The following is a 25,812-nucleotide window of genomic DNA, read 5'->3' as shown; positions in this document are numbered from 1 at the left end:
TCTATGCTTTTATGTTCCTTCGGACTAAACTGCTTAATGCCTAAAATGCTAGGAAATTCAATTTGTTGGGTAGACAATGCTCACAAGTTCAAGTTTTTTGTTTGTTTGTTTTGGCTTTTCTCTGTGTAGCCTTGGCTGGCCTAGACTCACTTTGCCGACCAGGCTGGCCTCGAACTCACAGAGATCTGCCTCCCAGGTGACAAGTTCAGATTTTAATGGTTAGTCCTCATACCCCACCCATATTTCTGCCAATTAAAAATATATTCCTGGCTGTTTAAAGGTAAGAATTTACTATGTTGTGGTTTCCACAAGAAAATATTTCATATTTATAGATGACTGACTTGATTATTAAGTTTTCAAAGTGATTTTTTTCCCTCCTGAAATAGCTAACAAAATAACTTTGAAGAGCAGGGTTTGATTACCCAGCACACAAAGGAAGAGGAGAAAGAATTAGTGATCAACAGTAGAATTCACAGCCATGATCTGCTTCTGAAAGAATCCTATTCTAACCCTAGTGTTGTTTTTCACCTCTTCAAGAAAGAGGGCTGACTGCCAGTGCACAAGACTTAAAATTAACAGCAACAATCATGACAGCTGCTGGTATAACAGGTGGCACACTTGAGGGTAGTGTCATTTCTGTCCTATTTGGACAGTGCTGTGGGCTCCACTTTAGTAACGTTACTGAGCAGATTGAAATAGTCAGGAAGGGATACATTAGTTTGCACATGACATTTAACGACACAAAAAATATGGAATATGTAGTAATTTATATGTTTTGTTAGGAGACTAGGTCTTGGTTTGTATCTTTGACTAGCTAACTTGAAACTTGCTGAATAGTGCAGACTGGCCTGTGATTCAGCCTCCTCAGTGGCAAGATGACAGGTGTGCAGTAATGTGGTGGCAGTTAAGGCTTGTCTTTTGCGTGATTGCAGTATTTTTTTTCTTCTACAACATAAACTCTTAGACATTTGTCTGAAACCTGGAGGGAAATAGTTTCATTAAGACAAGTTTTAAAACTTCTGAACATGTTTATGAACAAACATGCTTACTTCATTTGTTTCAGCATTATATTCTCAGCTCTGCTGGAAAAGTAGGACAGGTATCTTTTCCTTTTTAATAGGTAGAGAAACTCATACTGAAGGGGTGTAGTTTCTTGCTAAAATTCATCTGTAAACTGATAGAGTAGGACTACACTTTGGTTTTCCTGGTAACTATTATTGTTCCCACTAGAACACTTAACAGCCAAAGCCGATGGGTAGATATCGCTAATCCTAGCATGCTAGCAGAAGAGGTAGAATTGTCTCCAGAAAAAACAAAAGAGCTACATCAAGCAGATTGCTGTCTTTTTTTTTTTTTTTTTCCATTGTATTGTCAGGTTTTGAATCCGTTGTTTTAGTTCACTGAACCCCTTAAGATTTTGTCTGTCATCTGAAATGCCTTGCCATCTTTTTTGTCCTCGTCAGCTGTCTGCTGTGTCTCCATTTCACCAATTTTGCAAGCCTCTATATAAAATGCACACTTAATTCTTTGTAGCCAGCTGCCTAATTTCTCTTCTTTCTTTTTTCCTTTCCTTTCCTTTTCTTTTTGAGACAGTTTCTCTGTATAGCCTTGGCTGTCCTGAACTCACCAGGCTGGCCTCTGAACCCACAGAGATCCGCCTGCCTCTGCCTCCCAATAGCTGCCTAATTTTCAAGTGTTGCTTGATAGATCTTGCAAAACTGCAATGCTCTAAGTTGTGTTGTTGTTTTTTAAGCTCTTGTCTGTCTTCCTTTCCTTCCTTTCTTGCATGCAGGTCTGTCCGTCCGTCCTTACCTCCCCACCCCCATGCTGGAATTAAAGGCCTATACCACCACCCTTATCTTGAATTTTTAAGACAAGGTTTCTCTATGCAACAGCCCTGGCGATCTTGGCCTCAAATTCAGAGATCCACTTGCCTGTGTCTCTCAAGTACTGGAATTAAAGGTGTATGTCACCACACTCAGCAAATGGTTTTTGTTTTGTATTTAATAATAGCTACTGAAACACAACAACAAAACACCTTTTGCTTTCTGAGTACTTGAACTTATGTCAAATTCTCTAGGCATATAATTTAGTAGGCTTCTGGTTTACTTTTTAACTGGTAAAAAGCCCAATGCAGCGTTCATGCCTGTAATCTCCTAGAAAACAGACAGGAAAACCCAGGGGGCACGTGCTGGCCAACCGAAGTAGCCTGTGTTAGAACATAAGGTGGAGAGCAATAGAAGGTGACTTTGCACATGATGTCTCCATACACTTGTGTATGTGATTGTGACTGTATAGCGTCTCTATCTATTATACATTATTTAATTGAAACAAAAAAATAGAAGCAGCACTATAGCTTCTCATCATCCAGCTTTAAGTGTTAAAATTGGTAGTCATCTTGATCTTCACAAATGCCATGCTGTTCCTGTAGTGCTATAATGCTCAGAAACACAGTAGCTATCAGAGGATTGCATGTTTAAGCCTATGAAACTTATGAAGCTGCCTATGAAGAGAGGATTAGGAGTTCATTGCTGGTCTGGGCTACATGGGACTATGTCTCCAAAACTAAAAAACAAAACCCCATTTGGAAGTGCTACTGAACATCCACGTGAGTGGCCTAAATCAAAAGACTGCTAGTATCCAGTGTTGGTGGATGGAGAACCATCATAGTGTTCAGGCTGTGCTGGAGAGAGAGTGTGAAAATGACATAATCATGTTGGAAAAAAAAAATTGGCAGCTTCTCAAAAAACTGGATGTAGACTTGCCATAGATCTCTAGCTAGGAGAAACGAAAACATATGTCCACAAAGATTTATAGTTGGTGCTCATTTCAGCTTTCTTCATTTTAGCTGAAACCTGGAAAAGGCATAACTGTCTATCAAAGGAGATTGTGTACACAACAGACACGTGACTGGATGGAGCTCAGAGACCAAGCTCAGTGCAAGTAGATGTATATGCACTTGAAAAGCATATGTTATGACATTCATTCATGTACATTAAACTGGAAGGAAGGTGAATCCATACATCAGATCTGTGGTGTGAAGGAGCTGGGGAGAGAAGTGTCAGGGAAAGAAGTACAAAAGATAGGAGATGTGGTGCAGCGTCTTAGGCTGTACATTTGAAAGGTTCGCATGATCAGGCACACCTGTACTTCCAACTACTAGCAGGAGTTGCCTAAGTACTCATTGCCAGCCTGGGCAATATAGAAAAATGCCCTTCCTTCCTTCCTTCCTTCCTTCCTTCCTTCCTTCCTTCCTTCCTTCCTTCCTTCCTTCCTTCCTTCCTTCCGAAAAGAGAATGGTGAACCAAGTGAAGCAAAGTTGCAGCCTACACTGTCTTTCCCCGTGTTTTTTGTTTTTTTGGTTGTTGTTGTTTTTTTGTTTTTGTTTTTGTTTTTTTTTTTTAATTGCTTTTGAGTGAATGGCAGCGCTTAAGGATGAGTAGTTTTGGAGTTTTGCTATCCTTTAGCCCTGAGCTGTAGAGAGACTGAAGACTGTCCCCCCACCCCCCAACAGGCTGTTTGCTTTTCAAGGCAAATGAACTAAGTCTTGGCTTGTGAGCCCTTATTCCTCAAGGGAAAAGCTTCAGTTTCTTCAGAATGTTGTTGTTGTTGTTCTTTGTTTTTACACACACACGATTCTAAAAAGCAGTTTTATATTTAGAGAATAGTTAATATAGCGGAAGTCTATCTTTAGTTCTTTTGGCATTTCTACTGTGGCCACATAGTGTGTGATGGTTAAGTATGCCCTTGGAACACAGTATTCCTGGGTATTAGAGGTATTTGGTCAATGCTGTAGATCAACGCCTCCGATATTTAAGCTCCTTGGTATACACAAGCATCAGCCTCTGGTTGTGCTCACGCTACCTGGAGTAGAAGGCTCATTTATCACCTGTACCTCCAGCTTAACTAGGACGTTCTTACCTTTTCTCTAGGTGGTCTTTGAATGTACTGCATAAGAATGCTAGATGATCTAATGACATTTGGTATTTATTAACTTGTAGGCTTTGGAAAACTCACTCAGAAGGATGGAGTTTGTTGAAAGAACACAAGGAAAAAACTAGAGAAGTTATAGGAAAGAAATTTTTCAAAAAGCAAAAAAAAAAAAAAAAAAAAAAAAACCCAAAAACTGTATATCCAGTGAAATAAGACAGATTCAAACTCCTAGAAAGAATAGAATAATAAGTAAATGGGAGAGAATTTCAGTGGATAAAAGGAGCCAGGTCTAGAAGTATAATCCCAGCACTCTAGAGAACTGGACAGGAAGATCACAAATCCCAGATCACCTGTGTCTGTGCAGCAATTTGATGGGAATCCACATTTGGATACTCAGTCAGTGACTAAAAGTTTGAAGAGGAGCAGCACACTTGTAAAACGTCACGAAGTTCTCTACCAACAATGCAGCAAGTGCTGGTAACTACAGAGCCTTCTCTCTAGCCCAACCCAGGGGTCTTTGTAGAAAGCAACCCTTTACAAGTTGCATAGCCATGAGAGACTAAGAAGGCAGAGGGGAAGAAGTAAAACAGAAAAATGTAATATGAGGACCTCATTTGGAACCTCAAACAAACAAAAGAGGAGACTTGAATAAGGAGAACGGGGAGGTTTCAGAGGATATTGTTTGGTGACAAGTATCATATAGATGGCACTATATAGTACCGTATAGATAGGTGTTCCAGTTCAGATCACTGTTTTGTGTCTACACGACATGGTAACATTAAGTGAGGGATTATACGAGAGTCATGCTGTCATTGTAACTTTGCTGTAAGTAAAAAATAAATAGCCTTTGAAAATTGATGAGTTATTTTAGCAGTTTTTGCAAAAAGTTTGTTGGCAGTTATTTAAGAATATAGAAAAGTTCTTTGCATACAGACTTTTCAGTCATTTGTGGAGTATGGAGAATCCAAAGCCCATTAAGATACTTAATCAAGAATGAAAGTGGGAGGGTGGGGTGGGGCTGGAAAGATGGCTTAGGGGTTAAGAGCACTGAATACTCTTCCAGAAGACACGAGTTCAAAACCCAGCCCTACATGGCAACTCACAACTGTCTGTACCTCCATGATCTGACACCCTCACACAGTCACGCAGACACAATGCACATAAAATAAAAATAAATATGTGTTTAAAAAGAAAAGGAATGAAAGTGGGATTGCTTTGATGCTAGAGACAGCTACTGGATTTGAAGTAAATACTGAGTTGAAATGTTGTATCTAGATGATTACAGCTATGTAATATTCCAGTTTATCCAAATATCCCTTTTCATAAGTGAAGGGCTTATCTATACTTGTCCAATTGGAGATCTTCCTGGCGGTGTAGAAACCCCACTTGAAGCCAGATTACATAACTTGTGATGGTGTGGTTTTTCTTAGCAGGCTTAACTCATTATACCATGCTTGGGGGTCACTGTCTCTCAATCTGTAGACCTTTATTTTCTCTTTGCCAGAGAAACAGAACCACTAACATTTCCTGAAGGATTTCACCTTCCTAAGGTTTTTCTTTTTTTGCCCCTTGGCCCTGGATATATGATGCTGTAGAACAGAGTACACAAATCAGTCTACTCATGTGAGCAAAAATGGAAATGTGCTTGAATAGTTTTGTATATTTGAGACAGGTGGGAAGGTGGAGGATTAGAAGCACTTGGAAATACTGCTGGGGTTTCTGTAAACTTTAAAAATAGTGTACAGTTCTTTGCTTCCTTCTCTTCACCTCCTTCTGTTCATTTTCCTTCTCAAGCTAATGCAGTTTAGTGGAAAAGTATAAACTTCAGTGAAATTCTACTTGAACTGGTCCCATTCCTGAGACATGGTACGTTGAAAGCTCAGCACTACGCAGACTCTCCTCATGGAAAGCAACTTTTTGGAGAACTTAGTATTCCGTGCTTTCTGCTAAAGAATAGCAAGATAGAAGATGAGTGTTTATACAAAGGTCCTAAAAAGGTCTGTTCTGAGACCCAGGCAATTAAGTATAACACAGATATGTTCCATGCTGATGTAGCATCTAATGCACCACTTAAGAGTGTGTACATATTCTTGAAGTAAGCACTGAGCTCCTATCACACTTACGAAAAGCAGGTTTGGGAGTTTAATGCAAAATTGAAAAAGTTGATACTGACTTAGAGTTATTCATAATCTAGAAGAGAAAAAAATAAGCTAACAAATTATGGTATGAAATGTTAAGCAGCAGATATGTGCCAGGGTGGTTTGAAGCTACCTAAAACCTAGCCATGGATTACTTGCCTAGAGAGACAAGAAAACAAGTGGCTTTGAGCTTGGGTGTAAAGGGAAGAAGCTAAGGGATAGAAGGTAAGCAAACAGATGAGGGAAGATAATTGTCCAGAAAATACAAAGTCCAGTGTAGTTTGGGTTTATGTGAACGAGCAACCTGGGATAAGGTAGTGTGCAAAGACTTTAACAAAAGCTGCTAGTGTCACACCCAGAAGTTAGAGTCCCTTCTGTAAGCATCCAACTGTAGCAGAGGTTTTAAGTAGAGTGTGTTCATTACCAGTGATTTAGAAGCTATTATAGCACGAACGTTTAATCATAAATTACCTTCTCACAGCTGTTGTTTCCTTGTACTTAAGTTTGGGGGTAATTTTAAGGGTTAGGTTTGAGGGAAACGAAAAGATTGATACCTTAATAAATCTAAGTTAGCACTTCTCTTAATTTAACTATCACCCGTAGAAGGTAGCTGGATGAGTACTAGACCTTAAGCTGCCTTAATAGCTTTTATATTTGAAGAATTACAGGTTCTTTGTATTTTACAAGTGTTTATTTTAGTGAAATGAACTATAATTTCAAAATGGTTACATAGATTTTTAAATAGGGTCTCTGACAACTATGAAGTAATTTGCACAGCAGATTGGATTGGTTTAATGTCTTGTTTCTTGGAGGGAGACTTGATTTATTAGGTTTATTTGCATCTGAAACTATTTGCCTAGAGTCCTTGTAGTTTTAAAAGGTAGTTTTGCATCCCCTTTGGAAGAAAAAGATTCTGATTACATCCAACTCACTGTATAATGTTTTTAACATATTACAGCTTACTGTAAAAAACAGACTAAACGACTTGCTGACAATGTAAAGTTGCAAACCTGCCAACCTTGCCTGCACCTCAAGGCTAAGACATTTGACTGCAGGTTGTCATACTGGTCTATAAGTTGGTATTTGTTTTCCAGAATTTGAACCACTTGTAGCATTCTTAAAATGATTATTGGATTTCTCAGTTGTAGAAAAATTATAATTCTACTTTCTGGTACCCAAATAGTGTGTTTTAGAGCCTAGAAGACATTTCGGGTATTCAGAATGACAGCTTTGAATTGACCAGTCACCTACTGTTTCTTTTTTCTTTTTCTTTCTTTCGATACAGGGTTTCTCCTTGTAGACCAGGCTGGCCTCGAGCTCACAGCGATCCACTAGCCTCTGCCTGGATTAAAAGCAAGCTGTTTTCTTAGCCACGGAAATCTGTGGCTGTGGCTGACCTGAAGGGCGTGTAATAATGTGTATGTGGTATATGTGAAGTCCATGGCCTCCCCTGAAGGCATCCTGTTTTAAAATGATGTCTGCAAACCCCAGATGCTCATAGAAATGTGCAGGGAAGTTGACAGCTCTGTTGAGGAGAGGCTCCTTGGTGCTGTTGTTGGTAGATAGCCTAATGGGTTTGTGTCTTCATATCCCAGGGCAGGGTGGGTATTAGCCTCCTCACAGGAACATATTTTTCTCTTCTCTTCTCCTCCCCCTCCTTCCATATCTGAAGCTGAGATTGTGGGGCTGACTGCATTCTTTTTTTTTTTTCCCCCACCAGCAGTGGTTTTTAATTAATTATTTTTATTTTATGTACATTGGTGGTTTGTCTGTTTGAGATAGTCAGATCCTGGAGTTACAGAGCCTGGCAATTGTGAGCTGCCATGTGGGTGCTGGGAATTGAACCCCAGTTCTCTGGAAGAGCAACCAGTGCTCTTAACCCCTGAGCCATCTCTTCAGTCCCTACCAGCCATTTTTATTTTGCTGCATGTGCACATATGTTATGACTAGAGCTAAATGAGCTTTTTTTTTTTTTTAATCTCATTTTTATTATGACTTAAGCCAAATTAATTTAGCTGTGATTCTACTCTGCTCTAACATAATTTACTGAAGTTCCATAACAGAGCCTGAATAGCCCAAAAACTGTCTTTACTCTAGTCTGCATTCTGGGTCTCCTGGAATTTGGTATATAGATCAGGCTGGCCTCAAGTTCAGAGCTTCCCCAGTGCCGGGACACCCAGCTGTTACCTGTAAGGCAATAGGAGAAATAAGGGATAAAAGTGTTTTGTTTTTCTAGATAGAGTTTCTCTGTGTAATCTTAATCCTGGCTCTTCTGGAACTTACTCTGTAGACCAGGCTGGCCTCGTACTCAGAGATCTGCCTGCCTCTGCCTTCTGAATGCTTGGATTAAAGATGTGTGACAAGGGGCTGGAAACATGGCTCGGTGGTTAAGACCACTGACTGTTCTTCCAAAGGACCTGAGTTCAATTCCCAGCACCCACGTGACAGCTCGCAACTGTCTGTAACCCCAAGATCTGACACCTTTCACAGACATACATGCAAAACACTAATGCACATTAAAAATGCATATGTGGCAAGAAAAGATTTTTAATTCAGTAGTTAGAGTCAGATTTGGGAGAACGGTTTTACAGAGCACAGTGACTCTTCTTGAGTCTGGTACATATACTGGTGGAAAAGAATAATTTAGAATGGGAGTACAATTTCTTTTTTGGTTTTTCGAGACAGGGTCTCTCTGTGCACCCTTGGCTGTCCTAGACTTGCTTTGTAGACCAGGCTGGCCTCCAACTCAAAGCAATCTGCCTGCCTCACCACTACCCCACCCCACCCCCGGTGCTGGGATTAAAGGTGTGCACCACCACACCTGTCGGGAAGAAATTGAACGATTGAAGAAAGTTGTTAGTGGAAGAAGGAACTGCTATTTAATACAGAGGGAACTATAGAGAGTTTTTAAAGGAGGAAAGCAGAAAATTAATGATACTCCAAGGAAGGGTCACAGTCAAATATGGTAGAGATTTTAAATTACCCTTCTATCGTAGCTGGTTTTAATATGAAGTCATGAGTATTATAGGTTGTTTGGTACTTAAGGTACAGTGGAATCAGAAATTAGGTTAATTCAAGAGAAAACAAAATTGTGCTGGCTAAGAGCCAGGGCCATTCATATGTGTGGGTGCTGTTGCTGAAGTAGACAAGCAGCTTATGACACATACTTAGCTCATTCAGTATGCCTTTAACCAGGCACGTTTGCAGAGAACAATAGTCATTCATTTTCATTCTCACTATCTCTCCTCCTCGCGCCCCCCCCCCCCCCTTTCATTTGGGTTTTGTTGTTTGCTGGCCTCTAACTCACAGCGATGCTCCTGCTCCGGCCCCTGCCTCCCTAGGGGCTTTAAGACAGGGCTTTACAAACTCACAGGTCTGCTTGCCTCTGCCTCCCTGAGGCCTGTGGGTACAGGTGTGGGCCACCACACCCAGCTGAGAAATGTTTTCTTTATATAAAGAAAATATGTTATCTATATAAACTATTTTCTAGTAATTGTGTTTGATTTATAAAATTGTATTTGCAGACTTGGACAGATGGTTCAGCGGTTAAGAGCTCTGGCTGCTCTTCCTGAGGTCCTGAGTACAATTCCTAGCACCCACATGGTGGCTCACAACTGTCTGTAACTCCAGATCCAGAGGATTCGACACATTCTCACAGACATACATACAGGCAAAACACCAATGCAAATAAAATAAATTAGTAAAAAATTAAAGTTGAAGCCGCGCACACACCTCTAATCCCAGCACTTGGGAGGCAGATTGATCACTGTGAGTTCAAGGTCACACTGCTCTACAAAGGGAGTCTGGGACAGCCAAGGTTACACAGAGAAACCCTGTCTTGAAAAACAATACAGTTTTAGTTTGCAAAAGTGTTTGGTCTGTTCAGTGCCCATAGTACATTGGAGGTACTGATTCCCATCTGTTGCTAAGCCTTTTCGTCTACAGGAAGAATAGCTGCACATAAGTTCTTTCAGGCTTGGCATAAACATATTTTTTGGAGTGGGGGCGGGGACAATCAATGCTTCTCACAGGCATACCATTCTAGGTTTTCACATTCCATAGGTCATGAAATTGCTCTATAACATCATAAATTTGGGGTGGGTGGGTTGGGGCAGTTAGTTTGTAGCAAGTGTTGTCACTGTGCAGGATCTGGATGAGGAAAAGAGAGTGGTGGGTTGCTTATAAGGTAACTGTCATTTAGGGACACCATAGAGCCATACATACAGAACATAGCATAAATATCAGTGCTTTTAGAAGCTGGGTCAATTTTAATGATTTATTTTTTCATGTGCATTGGTGTTCTGTCTACATATGCCTATGTGAGAGTGCCATATATATCACTTGGAACTAGATTTATAAAGTTAATGAGCTGCTGTGTGGATACTGGGAAGTGAACTCAGGCCCCCTGGAAGAGTAGAGCTAACCAGTTTAAATTCCTTTTGGCTTGTATAACACAGCATACCATTACCTGCCCATATACTGTTGTGTCTATGATAGGATGAATGGGCCACCATTTATTCTTTGCATGTATGGATTTTGTCCTGTCTGTAATGAAGCTTGTTGCCTGTGCTGAAGAATCAGAACTTACTTCCTGACCTGTCAATTGCCTAACATTGGCACAAGTGTTTAGACATCTTACCTGTTGACTTGCAGCATGTGAGTAGTTCAGCAGGCTGGCCTTGTCTGGATTCTGCATCCTAGAGAAGCCAGAGAGCTAGAGGCTAGCTATGCTGTTAGGTGTACCTGGTCTTCACAGGTGGCTAGAAGGTTCAAGAGCTCCCTTTCTGTGTCGCTGTCCATCTCTGCTTTTCCTTCTATAAGATGACATTAGCACACTTAGGTGCCTTGCACAAAAAAGACTCCATTTCTGATCTCCATGATACTTAAATCTCTGTTCTGATTCCCCAAATTCTGCCCACAACCCTACCCTCACCCAAGCTCCACTGCCATTCCTGACTGCTTGCAGTTTCCTCATCTTTGCAGCCTTGATATGTAGGAATGGATAACTTGAAATTCAGCAGAGTGGAGACCTTACTGTACACATGCAACCTCTTTTTGCCTGGTGACTTATTTGCTCTTTTTACTTGGCATGGAGGTATAAAATGTAGCCTGGTAAAGGACATCACAAAACTTGGGTTTAGTATGAGGCCTCTGGGTGCCTGTGATTCTGTCTATATGGAGTGTTTGACCTTGTGTTCATTTTCTTTGCAGTAGGCTTAATTGAAAGGACCCTCAAATCAAGGTGCTTTTGCACACAATACCTCATGTAGCTCCGACTGGCCTCAAATTCATTAGGTTTAACAGCAGTGCTAGGGATCTACTCCAGGGCTTGGTGTATATAGGGAAAGCATACTACACCCCCAGCACTGAAATTACTTTTGACACCTTGTGTATAGGTTAAAGTATGTGGCAACTTTCACAAGACTGATTTATACTGCTTGATAGTAATCCCTGTAAACGTTGGGTTTTGTTCCTTTTATGTCTCTACAGTGTTTTTATATTGTCTTTGCATCTGTATCCACATATATCTTTGTATCTATATTTTGAATCTGTGTCTTTGCAGCTATATTCCACTTTGAAGGAGTATGTTAGATAGGGCTGCTTGATTGTTAAAATTGACAGCACCTTTTTGCCTAAAGATGAAGCTTTGGATGTTGGAGTTGGAGGCAAAGCCTTAGACTCAGTACATTCATCTAGTGCAATAGTTGTCAACCTGTGTGTCACCACCCCTTTGGGCCTGTCAAACAGCCTTGTCATAGTTGCATGTCAGATCTTTTTACACTATGATTCATAACGCTAGCAAAATTACAATTATGAAGTAGCAACAAAAATAATTTTGGTTTTGGGGGGTCACTACAACGTGAGGAACTGTATTAAAGGGTCTTAGCATTAGAAAGGCTGAGCAACACTGATCTAGAGCAGTCTTGTGACTTAATCCTTGACATAGAGAACTGTCCTTTCAGATTTCATGATCAAGGCCTGCGTTTTTAGAGGCTGATTGATAGTATGCATTCTTTTCATTGTATCTTTACTGGAGCTATAAGCATCTGTCCTCTTTCTTGGTGTCAAGGGGTTCCCCAGTAATTATGTTTGCTTAGCAGTCAGCATGTCCTGTATGAGGAAATATTGGAACTAAGTGAAAAGGCAGTGCTGTTCCGTCCAGGTCCTCTCCTTAGGACATTTTTTCCGGCCAGCTTGGCTGTGTTCTAGCAGCCAGTTGCTTCATGTTACTAAGAACCCATTTGAATGTTCCCATTTGGGATTTGGAATCGACTAGCTAGGACATTTTCATACTAGCATTAACAGGTGTCCTGTCTCACAGTGCACAGTTTCCTCTATCAAGGTCAGTAGTGGTCAATAACATTTCATCCCAACCATCTCTACCTGGACACAAGCCATCCCCCTGCCCTGTATTCCCATGTTGGCTGCGCCACTTGCCTTGTCATAGCTTGGAAATTACCTCCCTTAGGAAATGTGTTATGTGACTGCAGAGGAGGGGATTCTGTGTGTAGAAACATTGGCTAGCATTCCTCCCCCTAGTTTGGGTCTGTGAATGAATGGTCCTTTATTGTGAAAGTATTTGCCACAATGAGAGAGGCTGTGTCAGCTGGAGATTGGCGCAGACGTGGCTGTTACAGCATAGTCAGTGTATCACTTGTCTTGAAGTTTTTTTCAGTGACTTCATCTATTCCCTTGGGAGTATGTATGAACCACAGTTACCTTTTATTGCCCTATATGTGTTGTCCATGCCAATCCCAGCTGCAGGGGAGTAGGCACCAGTTGGAATAATTAGATTGAGGAGAGAATGTGAATGTCACACTTGTTATATTTCATTCTCTTTCCAGGGGATTACCAGTGTCCATTTAATAAAACGAGATTAGCCCTGTGCAGCGCAAGTATTTGAGAGCTGTCACTATAATCACGACAGCTCAAAAGAAGATTTTTAGCACCCCTATAAACTTATGTAAGGTGATTGCATAGGGCTGTGTGCATGTGTACCACAAGTGCATGTGGCGTCTCATTTTAAAGTTACACATACAACATTGAAACAATGTAGAAGAACAAAATCATGAAAGTACTGAGTGGCTAATGCTGTGTCTTGTGTTGAATGTTGTAGGAAACCTCGCATCAATTCTCAGCTGGTGGCACAGCAGGTGGCACAGCAGTATGCCACTCCACCTCCCCCTAAGAAGGAGAAGAAGGAGAAGGTGGAAAAGCCAGACAAAGAGAAACCTGAGAAAGACAAGGACATTAGCCCCAGTGTCACCAAGAAAAACACCAACAAGAAAACAAAGTAAGTTTCTGGGTACTACGTGTGGCATATTATTTTGCAGTTGGATAAGAGATTTTTAGTTATTTTATTTTTCTGGGTCTTTGCTTTACCCTTTTAGACCAAAGTCTGATATTCTGAAAGATCCTCCCAGTGAAGCTAACAGTATACAGTCTGCTAACGCTACAACAAAGACCAGCGAAACGAATCACATCTCAAGGTATGATGAAACTATAGGGAACTATTAAGTGTTGTTGATTTTAATCATAGTCAAAAGCCCAGGGTTACTGCACACTTACAGACTTTAGGAAAGAGGAGCTAGAGGTCAGCCTGCTGACCTTTTTATTTTTAGACCATCTTGAACTGGCTCATCATCCATGGTCAAAAGCTATGCTGCCTGGTGGTGATTTCTCTTACTGTAAAGTGGTCAACGCAGCTACTGGGCAGCTTAGGTCCGCGGGCAGAGGACTGGGAAGGCTCATGTTGATGTTGTCACTTCTTAAGTGGCTTCCTTGGTATGTTTCAGGCCCCGGCTGAAGAACGTGGACAGGAGCACCGCACAACAGTTGGCAGTAACTGTGGGCAACGTCACCGTCATTATCACAGACTTTAAGGAAAAGACTCGCTCCTCCTCTACATCCTCCTCCACAGTGACCTCCAGTGCAGGGTCAGAACAGCAGAACCAGAGTAGCTCGGGGTCAGAGAGCACAGACAAAGGCTCCTCCCGCTCCTCCACGCCAAAGGGCGATATGTCAGCAGTAAATGATGAATCTTTCTGAAATTGCACATGGAATTGTGAAACTATGAATCAGGGTATGAGATTCAAACCCTCCACCTGCCCATGCTGCTTGCGCCCTGGAGAGTCTTCTGTGGACGACCTTGTAGTGATGCTACCAGGAAAGGTTCTGCTTGCCGTGGGCATCTGGCTACCAAGGAATTTCGTACCCTGACAGTTACTCTTGACACTTTTATGTATTCCATTGTTTTATATGATTTTCCTAACAATCATTTATAATTGGATGTGCTCCTGAATCTACTTTTTATATAAAAAAAATCTGCTGTGCACAATTTTCCATGTACATTACAACTGGTTTTCTGGTTTCTGTTTTGTTGAAGAGGGTTGGGGGTGGGAGGGAACTTTTATTTATTGTGTTCACAGACTCCATCCTGTCAGCATATCCTCTTAAATTTAGTTCTTTCTTCCAGCTATACTCTGTACTATCAGTTTTGATATAACTATATATATAAATATAAAATTATATATAAAGGGTTATTTGAAACCAATCCATGGCAACGCTGGTGCTTGATACACTGTGAAGTGAATACAACATTGAACAGTTGACACAGATCTGGGACAGTCCCTTCTATGAAAGTGCTGAAATATAATTAAAATCAGTCTTACATGAAGTATGTTCCAACCTACATGGGAACTTGACTCTCTCATCTGTCTTTAAGAGTACTGGATGATATAAAAAATATATTTTTTAAAAAATGTGATCTCAAATTTAAAGACTGCTCCAGATAGTCTGCATTTGCGATGGGATAATTGACAAATCACAAGTGGTTCAGTTGGAGGGCTTTGACCATTCGGAAGTAACAAAACTAGCTCCAGAATGCCAAGTATTCGTGTAAATTATGGTTACATGTTAATGTTGCTGTTTTTATTAAGCACTCATGAAAATACGGTGTTCTGTATCTCGAATTCCGGCCCTTTTCCAGACCTCTGCTCATGCCTGAGGTATATCTAGCAGCTGTCTCTTAGTTCTAGGGTGTCGGTAGTGCATTTTTAATCCTCACCAAGTAGGGAAGCAGTCCCGTTTCTACTTCTCCTGTGATACTGCAGTGGTGGATTTTGTGATCATGGCCAGTTTGCCCCCTCCCCTCCCCCACCCCTTCCAAATCCTCATTCTACCAACGCAGTTGATAGTTTGTTTCTTCTTAAAACCTGCTGTGGTTCATTTTACTAAACAAGGGTTATCAACCACACACCCAGATCTGACACAGAGCTCTTCCCATCTCTGAAGTGATTTCTCAGCTCCTTGTGTGGGAAAGGCCTGCATATGCGAATTGCAGGGAAAGCTCACCTCCCAGGAGAGTGAATATATAGGTGGTCTTTGTCTTCTCAACAAGAGAACGCTTGACTGAACTTTCAAATTTTTCTTTTCACTTTTTACCATTTGGGGGGGGCAGGCAGGGGATAATCAAAGGCCACTGATAACAATTTATCACCCTATCTCACCTCAAGCTCTGGTGGTTCTGCTTTGCTCTTAGATTCAGGGTATCTATATCTGACTTTACCTTCATATCCACTGAGTTTGTAGTACTTAAGTCACTTTAAGCATGAGAACGTGGTGTTAACCTTCCTTTATTTTATCACACTCTAAGGACTCATGGGAGAGCTTGTAAGAAGACACCACATCTTGGTGTCAAGAACCAGGTTTGCTTAATAACAGAACTGATTTCTATCTGTGGAGGCAACAAGTTAAGAACATTAACAGCTTGAATTGAGTAGCCAACAGGAACGGTTCCATTCACATTTACATTAAAACCAGTCATTTGATGCGCCGTAGTTCTGTCCGCAAAGGCAGTGCTATTTGTCAATGGGCTCCTGTTCTCAGACGCATGGACAATGCTCCCCTCTTTTTAAAACGGTGCTTGTGTCTGGGATGCAAGCTGTACTTACCTTTTTAAATACCTTTTTAAAGTATTTATTAATGAACCAAAGGAAATCAGGTGCTTTCTGTAAGCATCAGAATATATTAATACATAGTGATTTGACTATGAATTTTAAATCCACATTTTAATATTAGTGGGGTATTGCAAAGACATTCCTTCTAAAGTTTTAATATTCCTTTTATTAAGGGTCTCAGGGAGGGTTAATTAGTCAGCCATATTTATTTTCCAGAGGTATAAGGAATTGCTAAGTTTTTTAATTAACTTTTTAAAAAAAAATTAAATGCCACCAAATTCATGTGGATTGCACTGCTCTTTGAACCAATAAGTGTTGGTATGCACTTTGTTCAGAAACACTGTGTACTTTTTCAAAATGAGTTTCATGTAAAGTGATTGGACCCCCTAGATTAGTGGAAAAGGCTGATTTGCCAGCTCCTCATGGGCTACTAATTCATTCATCGCCAGTGTCTTGGTTTTTCAGTTTTGCCTCCGTGATAAAATAAATTGAGAGGTGAAGGGAGGGAAGGACCGCTTCAGAACAGGTGGAGTGAGCTTGCCTTGAGGCAGAATCTGCAGTGGCAGAGTCTAAGCAATCAGATGTTCCCGGCCGCCCTGTCACAGCTGTCAGGGGCGCTGTTGGGGTGGAGAGGTGGTAGGTGCTACGCGATGACATCCTCAGGCATGCATTCTGGAAATGGAATTTCTATTAGCTTCCTACATTTACAGTTTGCCCTACTACTCAGTGGGTAAAAACACTAGTAGTGTAGCTTATAAAGAGACATTAAGAGGACCAGATATACTTGGTATTCAGTGGCACAGAAAGCAGATTAAAACAAAAAGCACAGTGTTAAGGCTTACAGATTTCCCATATGGTGAGTATGTGCTCTTTCACACTCATGTGCACACGCACAGAGCTGACCTGACATGCTCTGCCCGAGTCATGCAGTTGGGAGGGATAATAAAAAGACATCTTGACACCCATGAAAATATTTTAATCAAAACCTTTCGGTTTGGATCTGGATGCTTCAAAACATTGGCAGAAGCTTCTGTGAGTTTAGCTCCACTAAGATGTCTCGCCTGCCTTATGAAGACCATTCTCAGTCTACATTTTAAAGCTACCGTATCTTAAATTATTGAGAATTTATTAATTGCTGAATATATAATAACCTTTGCTTGTATGTTACCGAAAATGGTTTAAGAGCCAACATTTAGAGTGTGACAATGGAGCTGAACAGTTTCTAACGCGCAAGCAGTTCTGTTCTTGTGTATGACTTGTAACCTTAATTTACTGTGTAAAGATGGTTACATTATTTCCTTAGCTTTGTTTGTTGGAGACAGATAGCGAATGCTTGTTAAGTATGTCAGAACATAATCTTCCCTTGTGAACTTTTGTTAATGTCTTATACGAGCTCTATTTTCCATTTGCCCAGAAAGATGGCTTGTATAATGCTTTGGAAGTTTCTGCTCCGTCCGTCTTAGAGCTGACAGTCTGTTAGGTTTGTTTTCTCTTCATGCTAAAGTGTCGGTGGTTTTGTGAACTGGTCAGAAATTCACAGGTCTTAAATGTTTGGGGGAAATTTATATTGGACACTGCTCTTTGTCTAGCAAATAAAAGATGTTAATATATTCCTGTTATTGGCATGTGCACGACTATGTTATTAGAAGCCACTTTATCATTTTCCTGCTTTAAATAGAAATGTCTATTTATGAATTCTGCTTGTAGTTTTTTCACAAATAAAATAGTAAAATTTACATTGGAGATGATTTTTGTTGTTCCATAGATTTTAGCCCTTAGAAAAGTATAGTTTCATTCCCCCCCCCCCCCATTGTTTCCAGGGGGAATAGAAAACATATTTCCTTCAGTATTTGTGTTACCACAGCAAGCTGAAGTCATTTTGATGTCTTAATGTGCAGATCGCATAGTACAAGAAAAAAATCAACAAAATTTGGAAGAAAGTGTCTGTGCTCCTTTCAGATAGGCTATGGTGATCTAAAGGAAGGAACTGGAAGAGTCTTCAAGTGTTTGAAAGCCCTGGGACAACCCTGCTCTTGCCAGAGCTCATTAAGCCTGTTGTAGCCGGATGAAGTGAAGCACCACGCCTAGTCCACTAGCCCCAGCGGCAGTGCTGGCTGCTTCCCTGCTGCTGCTTGGGGCCTGCCTTGAGGATTCATCCTGAGGACTCCTTGTTTGGCTCTGCCCTTGAGCTGACACTGAAGAGAACAGTGCAAACGGAGGCTTGCCTTGAAGAAACGCTTACCCAATGGGGCAGAAAAGTTGTCTGTTCTCTCATCCCATGCTTTTTGAGGGACTTGCAGGTCCTTTGTGGGGATCCACGCTAATAGTGGTAGTGGAACACCTGGGTGACGAACCTCTGCGTGACATGTTTGAGTACTAGGCTGTGGGAAGAGAAGATTATTGACCTTGTGGCCTAAGAGGCCAAAGCTGCTGCTCAGCTAAATTTTTCATGGACACTAGCTGTCCTGACCTGAGAACGTCTTGCCAGGGAATTGCACAAAGGCAGAGTGTTAAAAGGCAAACAGCAACAGCACCCAACCAGCCAACTCTTGCCTGGAGCAGAAGCCAGTTGCCCCTTCACCTTGCAAATAAAAGCAAGTCAGATGCAAAGCATTCCTGGAGTCAGGCTGGTAACTTCAGCCAAGCCCTGTTTGCTAGATGTTAAGCCTCATCTAGAAGAGGACGATGGTCTGTCTTACAGGAAGAAAGACCATAGATCAACCCTGGAATACATACAGCCACTACGGGGTGTAGGCAGACAGTGAAGTGAAAAGTATACAGGTAGTGATCTGCTTAGCATTAATCACAGTAGGGGCGGGTGAGTGGGGTGGCTCTGTAAGGAAGGTTATCAGGGCTTTAGTTTTGTTCACAGTGAAGATGGAGAGGGAAGTAGACATGACAGTAGACTACAATACCGATGCTCCCATAGCCCTCTGGTGCTGAAGGTTGAACATTAACAGTCTTGCACTTGCCAGGCAAGTTCTGCTGAGCTGTGTTCCCAGACCATTTTTTAAAGTTTTATTTTTGAAATGGTTTCTCCAGATTTTCCAGGCAAATTTTGAACTTTTGATCCTCGTGCTCTGGCCTGTAGAGAATCTAGGATTTTAAGCCGTCACTACCAGACCTCGTTACAGGTGCCTTTGACCTAGACCTGCAGGGCAGGCAAGTAGGCTGCTACAGCTCCTCTCATGTGCTCATAGGAGACATCACTAGTCAATCTCTTACTTTTTCCAGAGCTGAATTTAGAGCCAGACTTTGCCAACACAGACCCATATTCCCCTAATGTAGAATACATTTGTTATTTCCGCCCTAGGCAGAACTCACTCAGTTTTTTAGTCAATATTTGAGTCACTGAAGCTAGGCAGCCAAGGAGGCCAGCCAAAAGGCTTAGAGGATTCAAGAAGGGAAAAATACCCAGAACCTCACTCTTCAAAGAACCCAACTCCCTCTAGAACATAGCCAGAGTGGAAGATTCCTGGTACTGCCAAGTTTGAGCCCTGCATCCTCAAGGGCAGCCCCAGACTCTTGACCCAAGGGCCTTGCAGTCCTCAGTGCCACCATGTAGTCCTGGGCAGGACCAACACAAGGTGTTAGTCTCAGCCATAAATCACTAGCCAGATCACTGAATGGATGGATGTCACTGCTGAAAGTGAAGGACGCCCTTGTGGAGTAGATGGAGCTAAGAGAGACTCACCTCCAAGGATTGGGTGATCTTGGGCAAGTCAGCCTCACAGGCATGTTGTCCTTGCTAAAACAGAACTTGCACTCTGGCCTTGGTCGTTTGCCAGGTCAGTAGCTGATGCCCTGAGAAGTGAGTTCTGAATTTGCATTCTTATCTTCACTGATACAAGAGCTTGTTTTACGACTGGTGTATTGTGCTTTTTTAGCTGGTACTATTTTTCCTGGCCCTGAGGCAGGAGCAGTTGGTTAATCCGGGGGTGGCTTTGACAGCTGCTCTGTGTTTCTGTGGTCACAGCGTTATATCCAGTGTGGCTTTCCATTAAAAGTTTGAGTTTTCAATGATCTTCATTGTCTTGTCAATTTTTGGTCTGGTTGTCAGTGTTTCTGGTTTTATTTCGTTTTTGTTTTGTTTTGTTTGAGACAGGGTTTGGTTTCTTACCAGTGTGTATTTGTTGAACAAAGCAATGGGTTTTGTAATGACTTTTTTGGCACATTAAAAAAAATAGTTTTACGTTTTTGAGGTTTCTTATATATAGTGTGTTTTGGTGCCCCCACCACTTTTATCCCCTCCCATTCCTGCTGACCTCTTCTGCCTGCCCTGGTAGCTACCCTACCCCTTGTCCCAGCTGCTGTGTTTATGATTGCCCCAGACACACCATGTCTAAAGGACAGCATTTTATAGTACTCCTTTCCATCCTTCGGCTCTCATATCCTGTCTGCCTCTGCCTCCATGTCCCTTGGCCTCTGGGTGATAGCAGCAGATTGTATGTCTGTTTTCAGAGCTCCTGCACTAACCCTCTTCCCAAACAGTCCCTCTTCTAGTCATGTGTGTGTGTGTGTGTGTGTAAACTACATTCCACAAATTTAATATGTTTCTCTCCACATGAAAGAAAACATGCAATGTGTGTCTTTCTGGGTCCAGTTTATATTGTTTGATGTGACCTCCACTTCCATCCATTTTCTTGCAGATGACGTCATTTCATTCTTCTTGGGACTCCATTCTGTTACCTTCTCTCCCCCGTTATAATTCTGAAGAGGCGTTAGCAATCTAAGTACCTGCCGTCATAGAACCACGGAAGATTAACCCCACAGGAGTTGCTGAGGGTTGAACTCAAGGCTTCATGCATGCTAGACAAGCACTGCACCAATCGAGCCACCTCCCAGCCTACCCGTAAGTGTAAAGTAGAACGGTAACTGCTAGAGCAGCCAACGCTCCCAGAAGTCCTGCAGAAGAAGATCCATTCCCCTTTCTTCATCTGGCTTTACGTATTATTTATTTATTATGTATACAGTGCTCTGCCTGCTTGTACCCCTGCAGGCCAGAAGTGGGCATCAGATCATATTGTAGATGGTTGTGAGCCACCATGTGGTTGCTGGGAATTGAACTCAGGACTTTTGGAAGAACAGACAGTGCTCTTAGCCGCTGAGCCATTTCTCCAGCCCGATCCTGGTTTTTTTGTTTTGTTTTGTTTTGCTTTTTGAGGCAAGGCTTCTCTGTGTAGCCTTGACTGTCCTAGACTGGCTTTGTAGACCAAGCCGGCTTCGAACTCACAGCGATCTGCCTGCCTCTACCTCTCGAGTCCTGGGATTAAAGGCATGCGCCACCACGCCTGGCTCCTCATCCAGCTATTTTAAAAACAAAACCACCAACTAATATGATGCTGGGGAAGGCTTTAGTGAGCAGAGCAAGGGCAAGCTTGTTGAGCCCAAGTACTAGATAGACACTGCTTCTGTGTGTGATTTAGTGGAAAGCATTGCGCCTTTGCAATCCTTGCTTTGTGGGGTGTTTCGATATTTCCTAGGCTTCATGACCTCATGAATTCCTGCCTCCTGGCAGACGTTCAGAATACACTGGTTGTCTGCTTGCCTTAGCTGTCAACAAGGCCCTCCAGACGCTCTCATTTTAGTCACACTGCAGCTTTAAGCAAGTCCTTCCCCACTCCACAAGCCTTTCTTTCTGACAGCAGGTGAGACACTGGCAGAAGGCTGTAACCATCTACCTCAGTGCCTGTGAAAACCCCTCACCACCCAAGACCTGCCTTCTAAAGACTGCATCAGAGAAGAGACATTAGGATCAGGGAACCCCACCACCATGAACGCTGCCCGAGCCAGGTGGCTCTGTGGGGCTTGCCTCACCCCAGGGGAAGGTGGTAATGTTAACAGAATAGTAGAGTGGGGGTGACATGCAAATTCAAGGTGTATTCCATGATCAAAACCCAAGGTCTCCAAAGGACACTGTTTTTTTTTCTATCTCCTCAAGTGCTTGTGTTAGAAGGTTCGAGAATGGTGGCTGCTTTTGAACCTGCCTAGGTGGAGAGGGAGAAATATTCACTAATACTAAGGCGGTGGCACACTCCTTTAATCCCTGAATTTGGGAGGCAAAGCAGGTGGATCTTTGTGAGTACCAAGCCAGCCTCGTCTACAGAGCCAAGTTCCAGGACAGTCAAAGCTACACAGAGAAACCTTGCCTTAAACAAAACAAAACAAAATTGTTAACCCAAGATGTAGGGTAAAGAAAATCTTCCTTTCTCCCCTTGATCATTGAGTTCATAAAACAAACTCAGTAAGCAGACTAAAAGAAGAAAACCCATCTTAACGCCATGCTTATGAATGGGAGTATAACAGCAAACACAATCAAAGAAAGACCTGGTGACTGGTTTTTATGAAGCTATAAGGAACAGGCTTGGGGCTTCTGGGAATTACTGAAGAAAACTGTGAGAAGATGAGGGAAGAAACACACTGAATGGGGGGGAGAGGAGGGTCATTGTGTAGATCAAGTCAGTCTATTCACATAGATTGTCCCTCAGAACCAGGAGTGGTGGCGTGTACCTGCCTGTAATCCCAGCACTTGGACAGTGGAAGCAGGAAGATCACAAGTTCAAGGCCAGCCTCGGCTACAGACTTAATTCTAGGCCAGTTTGGGTTAGTGAAACATTGTCTACAAAACAAAGCAAGTCCCACGAGTGAAGTAGTGACGAAGTCTGTGGTGTCGACCTTGAGACTTTTCTTGGTGATATAATTAGTTCCTCTAACCTGGTGGAGAAGATTCCCAGGCAGGGGACCTTTGACAACCCAGGCCTGTTTTAGAGACTGCCATAGGTGTGATGGTTAATTAATTTTGATTGCCAACCTGTTAAGCCTCAGAATCACCATCGAGACGCCACACTAGGCCTGTCTATAAGGGAGCTTTTGAGTTGGCCTAACTGATATGGGTGGAACCATCTTGTGTCTGGGGTCTTGGATTCTGCCCCCTGGCTGCAGACACATGTGACCACCTGCCTCAAGCTCCTGTCACCATGACTTCCCCACCAGCATGGACTTCTCCAACTGTGGGCCTGAGTCTTTTCCTTCCTCAAGTTGCTGCTATTGCTGCTCTGTCACGGTAATGAGGAAAGTGGCTAAGCACTAGGTGACTGAGGCAGGCTTAGAGGAAGGCCTCCGTGAGCCGGGCTGTCCTTCCTTGGACCAGCAAGGTCTGAAGAGTATGCTGCGCAGGTACCAGAATGTGCTAGAGACCCTGGCTCTCATCCAGGAAGCGCAGCACACAGATGCATCTTACTTTGATGCGTCTTTCTCTAGGCCCCAATGGTAAGCGTCCAAGCCCCACTCTGTTTGCCAGTGAGCCATGGGGGAGGCATAGGCCAAGAAGCAGATCTGAACATCTTCTCCAGCCCTCTCCTCCCCATAGATCCACAAATCACTGGCCTGATGGGGGAATTTCATTGGTTCTTGCGTTCTCAAGGCGGTGGCAGCCCAGCCATCTATTTTCTAGCTTCAAATATTTTCTTCGTGTTTTCCTTCCTTTCTCCCCTGACCTGTGGTTTTTATTTTGTTGTTTTGCCTTGCTTTGCTTTGCTTTGCTTTAAAAACAGGGTCTGGAGAGAGGGTTCAGCAGTCTAAGAGCCCTGGCTGCTCTTCCAGAGGACCAGGGTTCAATTCCCCCCACCCACATGGCAGCTCACAACCATCCGTAACTCTAGTTCCAGGGGGTCTGATGCCCTTGCCAGGCCTCCATGGGCATCAGGCATGAATCAAACAGAAATCCAGTTTCTTACCAGTATAAGGACTATTTAAAAACAAAAAACCAACACCTAATGTCCACTTTCCTGATGATAGCGCAACAGGCTAGACATGCTAAGGAGCTTCCACGACTTGACAAGGAGCATCTGTGTAAGACCATAGGCAGCGTCACCTGGCTCAAAGACAGACTCAGGATCAGTGCTCCAAGGATGCCTGTTTCTGCCACTTCATCCCTACTGGGTTTCTCGCCAGGAATTAGGTAAGAAGATGCAATAAATGGCAACCAGATAGGAAAGGAAGAAGTAAAATTATCTGTCCTAAGCATGACTTTTTTTTTTCTGAGACAGGGTTTCTCTGTGTAGCCTTGGCTGCCCTGGACTTGCTTTGTAAATAAGGCTGGCTTCGAACTCACAGCGATCCGCCTGCCTCTGCTTCCCGAGTGCTGGGGTTAAAAGCATGCGCCACTGCACCTGAAAGCGTGGCATCTTATCTTTTACATCAAAGCATTCTTAAAAAAGAAACAACAACAACAAAACCCCCACAAAACAAACAAAACCCCAACTTTGTCATACAAATGAACATGGACACAAGTTCAGGGAGACTGCACATTAGGACAGGGTGCAAAAAACCAATGCTGACCTTCACACATTTGCGGTGAACACACTGGAAATGAAACGCCTTGGGCATGGTGGCACACCTCTGTAATGCCAGTGCTGGGGAGGCAGAGGTGGGAGGTTCCCTGGCAGGTGAGGAGCATTACTGGCTGGCCAGCCTAGCCTACTTGGCAAGCTGCTAGGCAGCAGGACAGCAAGACCTTGTCAAGAAGAAAAAAACAAAAGTGGACAGCTCCTGAGGAAAACCAGCAGAAGCTATCCTCTCTCCAGTACACATGCACGTGTACATGTATACACACACACACACACACACACACACACACACACACACACACACTCTGAGGAACACCAAGCTCCTACTGTAGTTGCTTGGGTTGGCTTGAAGTGGTGTCTGGGGAGCCTCAGTTGCATGGCCCATCTGGGTGGTGTCTACATCTGGGGTCTGTCAGAACCGGAGAGCAATTTCACTAAGCCTACGGCCTTAAATGTGGAATTCACAGGATCCTCCTGCAGAAAATGGATCCGAAGCTGGCAACAGAGGACCTTTGGAAGTTGAGGGTAATTAACCTTTCTGTGTAACATGAGCTTTCTCGGGTAAATGGAGGGGAAAACTAGACCAATTTTAATAGTGAACAGATTCACGGTCGCCTCAGTTCCCACATGCTTTACAGAGCTGTGGTTGCCACATGTGGCCTGGTATGAGGGGATAGCCACGTACATACCCTACTGGGTCTCATATTATATAGCCCAAGCTGGCCTGGAATCCACGCTGGATCCTTAGCGAGCCTAACACTGTGCAAACCATGCCACCATATCGCTCACTATGTAGCTCAGGCTGGCTTCAAAGTCACTGTGTAGCCCAGGTTTCACTCAAACTCTGTGGCTTCAGCTATCCGAGAACTAGTGTGATGCCCCTGCCTCAGTGCTCCTGTCCCAGCGCTGCATAAGCCACCATATCTCATCTCCAGGCCCATCTCTCCTTGACTTTTTTCCTTTGTGCCCTGCTCTGCAGCCTTGGTGGCAGCTCGACCACTTTGCCAGCATAGTCATCACAGCAAAGTCCTGGCTTTGTCCCTGCTGCTGTCATCTCACCTATGACCCCATGTGCTTCTCTCCAAGCCATAATTGAATTCACATTTGATTGGCTTGACCCCAGCTTCTCCAGAAGAGAGTCCCCGGTGGAAGGAGCTCAGGGAGCCTGTGAGTTAGTAAGAGCAGCTGCCTGCCCTCTGGGGCCCAAAGAGGCCTCTGGCCAGTCTCAATTGACCTGTCTGAGGTTGAGGAGTCTCCACCTCCCACTGCATTTGTTCACCAGGACTGCTGTGAAACCTGTGGGTGTTAAAAAGCACAGCTGTCATCATTTGTCCCTGGTTCTGGAAGCCGAAGTCTGACAGAAGGGCTGGGTCCCAAGAGGCTACAGGGAAGGAGCTGTCCCAGGCCAGTCTCCTGTGGCATAGATGGACATCC

General features: G+C 43.0%; 1 protein-coding gene across 1 annotated transcript in view; it reads left to right on the top strand.

Moving 5' to 3' along the window:
- Positions 1-16,591, top strand: part of Rybp (RING1 and YY1 binding protein) — a 52,411-nt gene extending 35,820 nt beyond the window's left edge. The window contains exons 3-5 of the mRNA XM_051154993.1: positions 13,189-13,365; positions 13,463-13,561; positions 13,868-16,591. Coding sequence (XP_051010950.1) covers positions 13,189-13,365; positions 13,463-13,561; positions 13,868-14,120 — 529 coding nt within the window. The 3' untranslated portion in view covers positions 14,121-16,591. The remainder of the gene's footprint in view (positions 1-13,188; positions 13,366-13,462; positions 13,562-13,867) is intronic.
- Positions 16,592-25,812: the final 9,221 nt, after the last annotated feature.

Source organism: Acomys russatus, chromosome 13 (genome assembly GCF_903995435.1).
Source record: "Acomys russatus chromosome 13, mAcoRus1.1, whole genome shotgun sequence".
Taxonomy (NCBI): Eukaryota; Metazoa; Chordata; class Mammalia; order Rodentia; family Muridae; genus Acomys; species Acomys russatus.
This window is presented reverse-complemented; position numbering and strand designations above follow the sequence as displayed.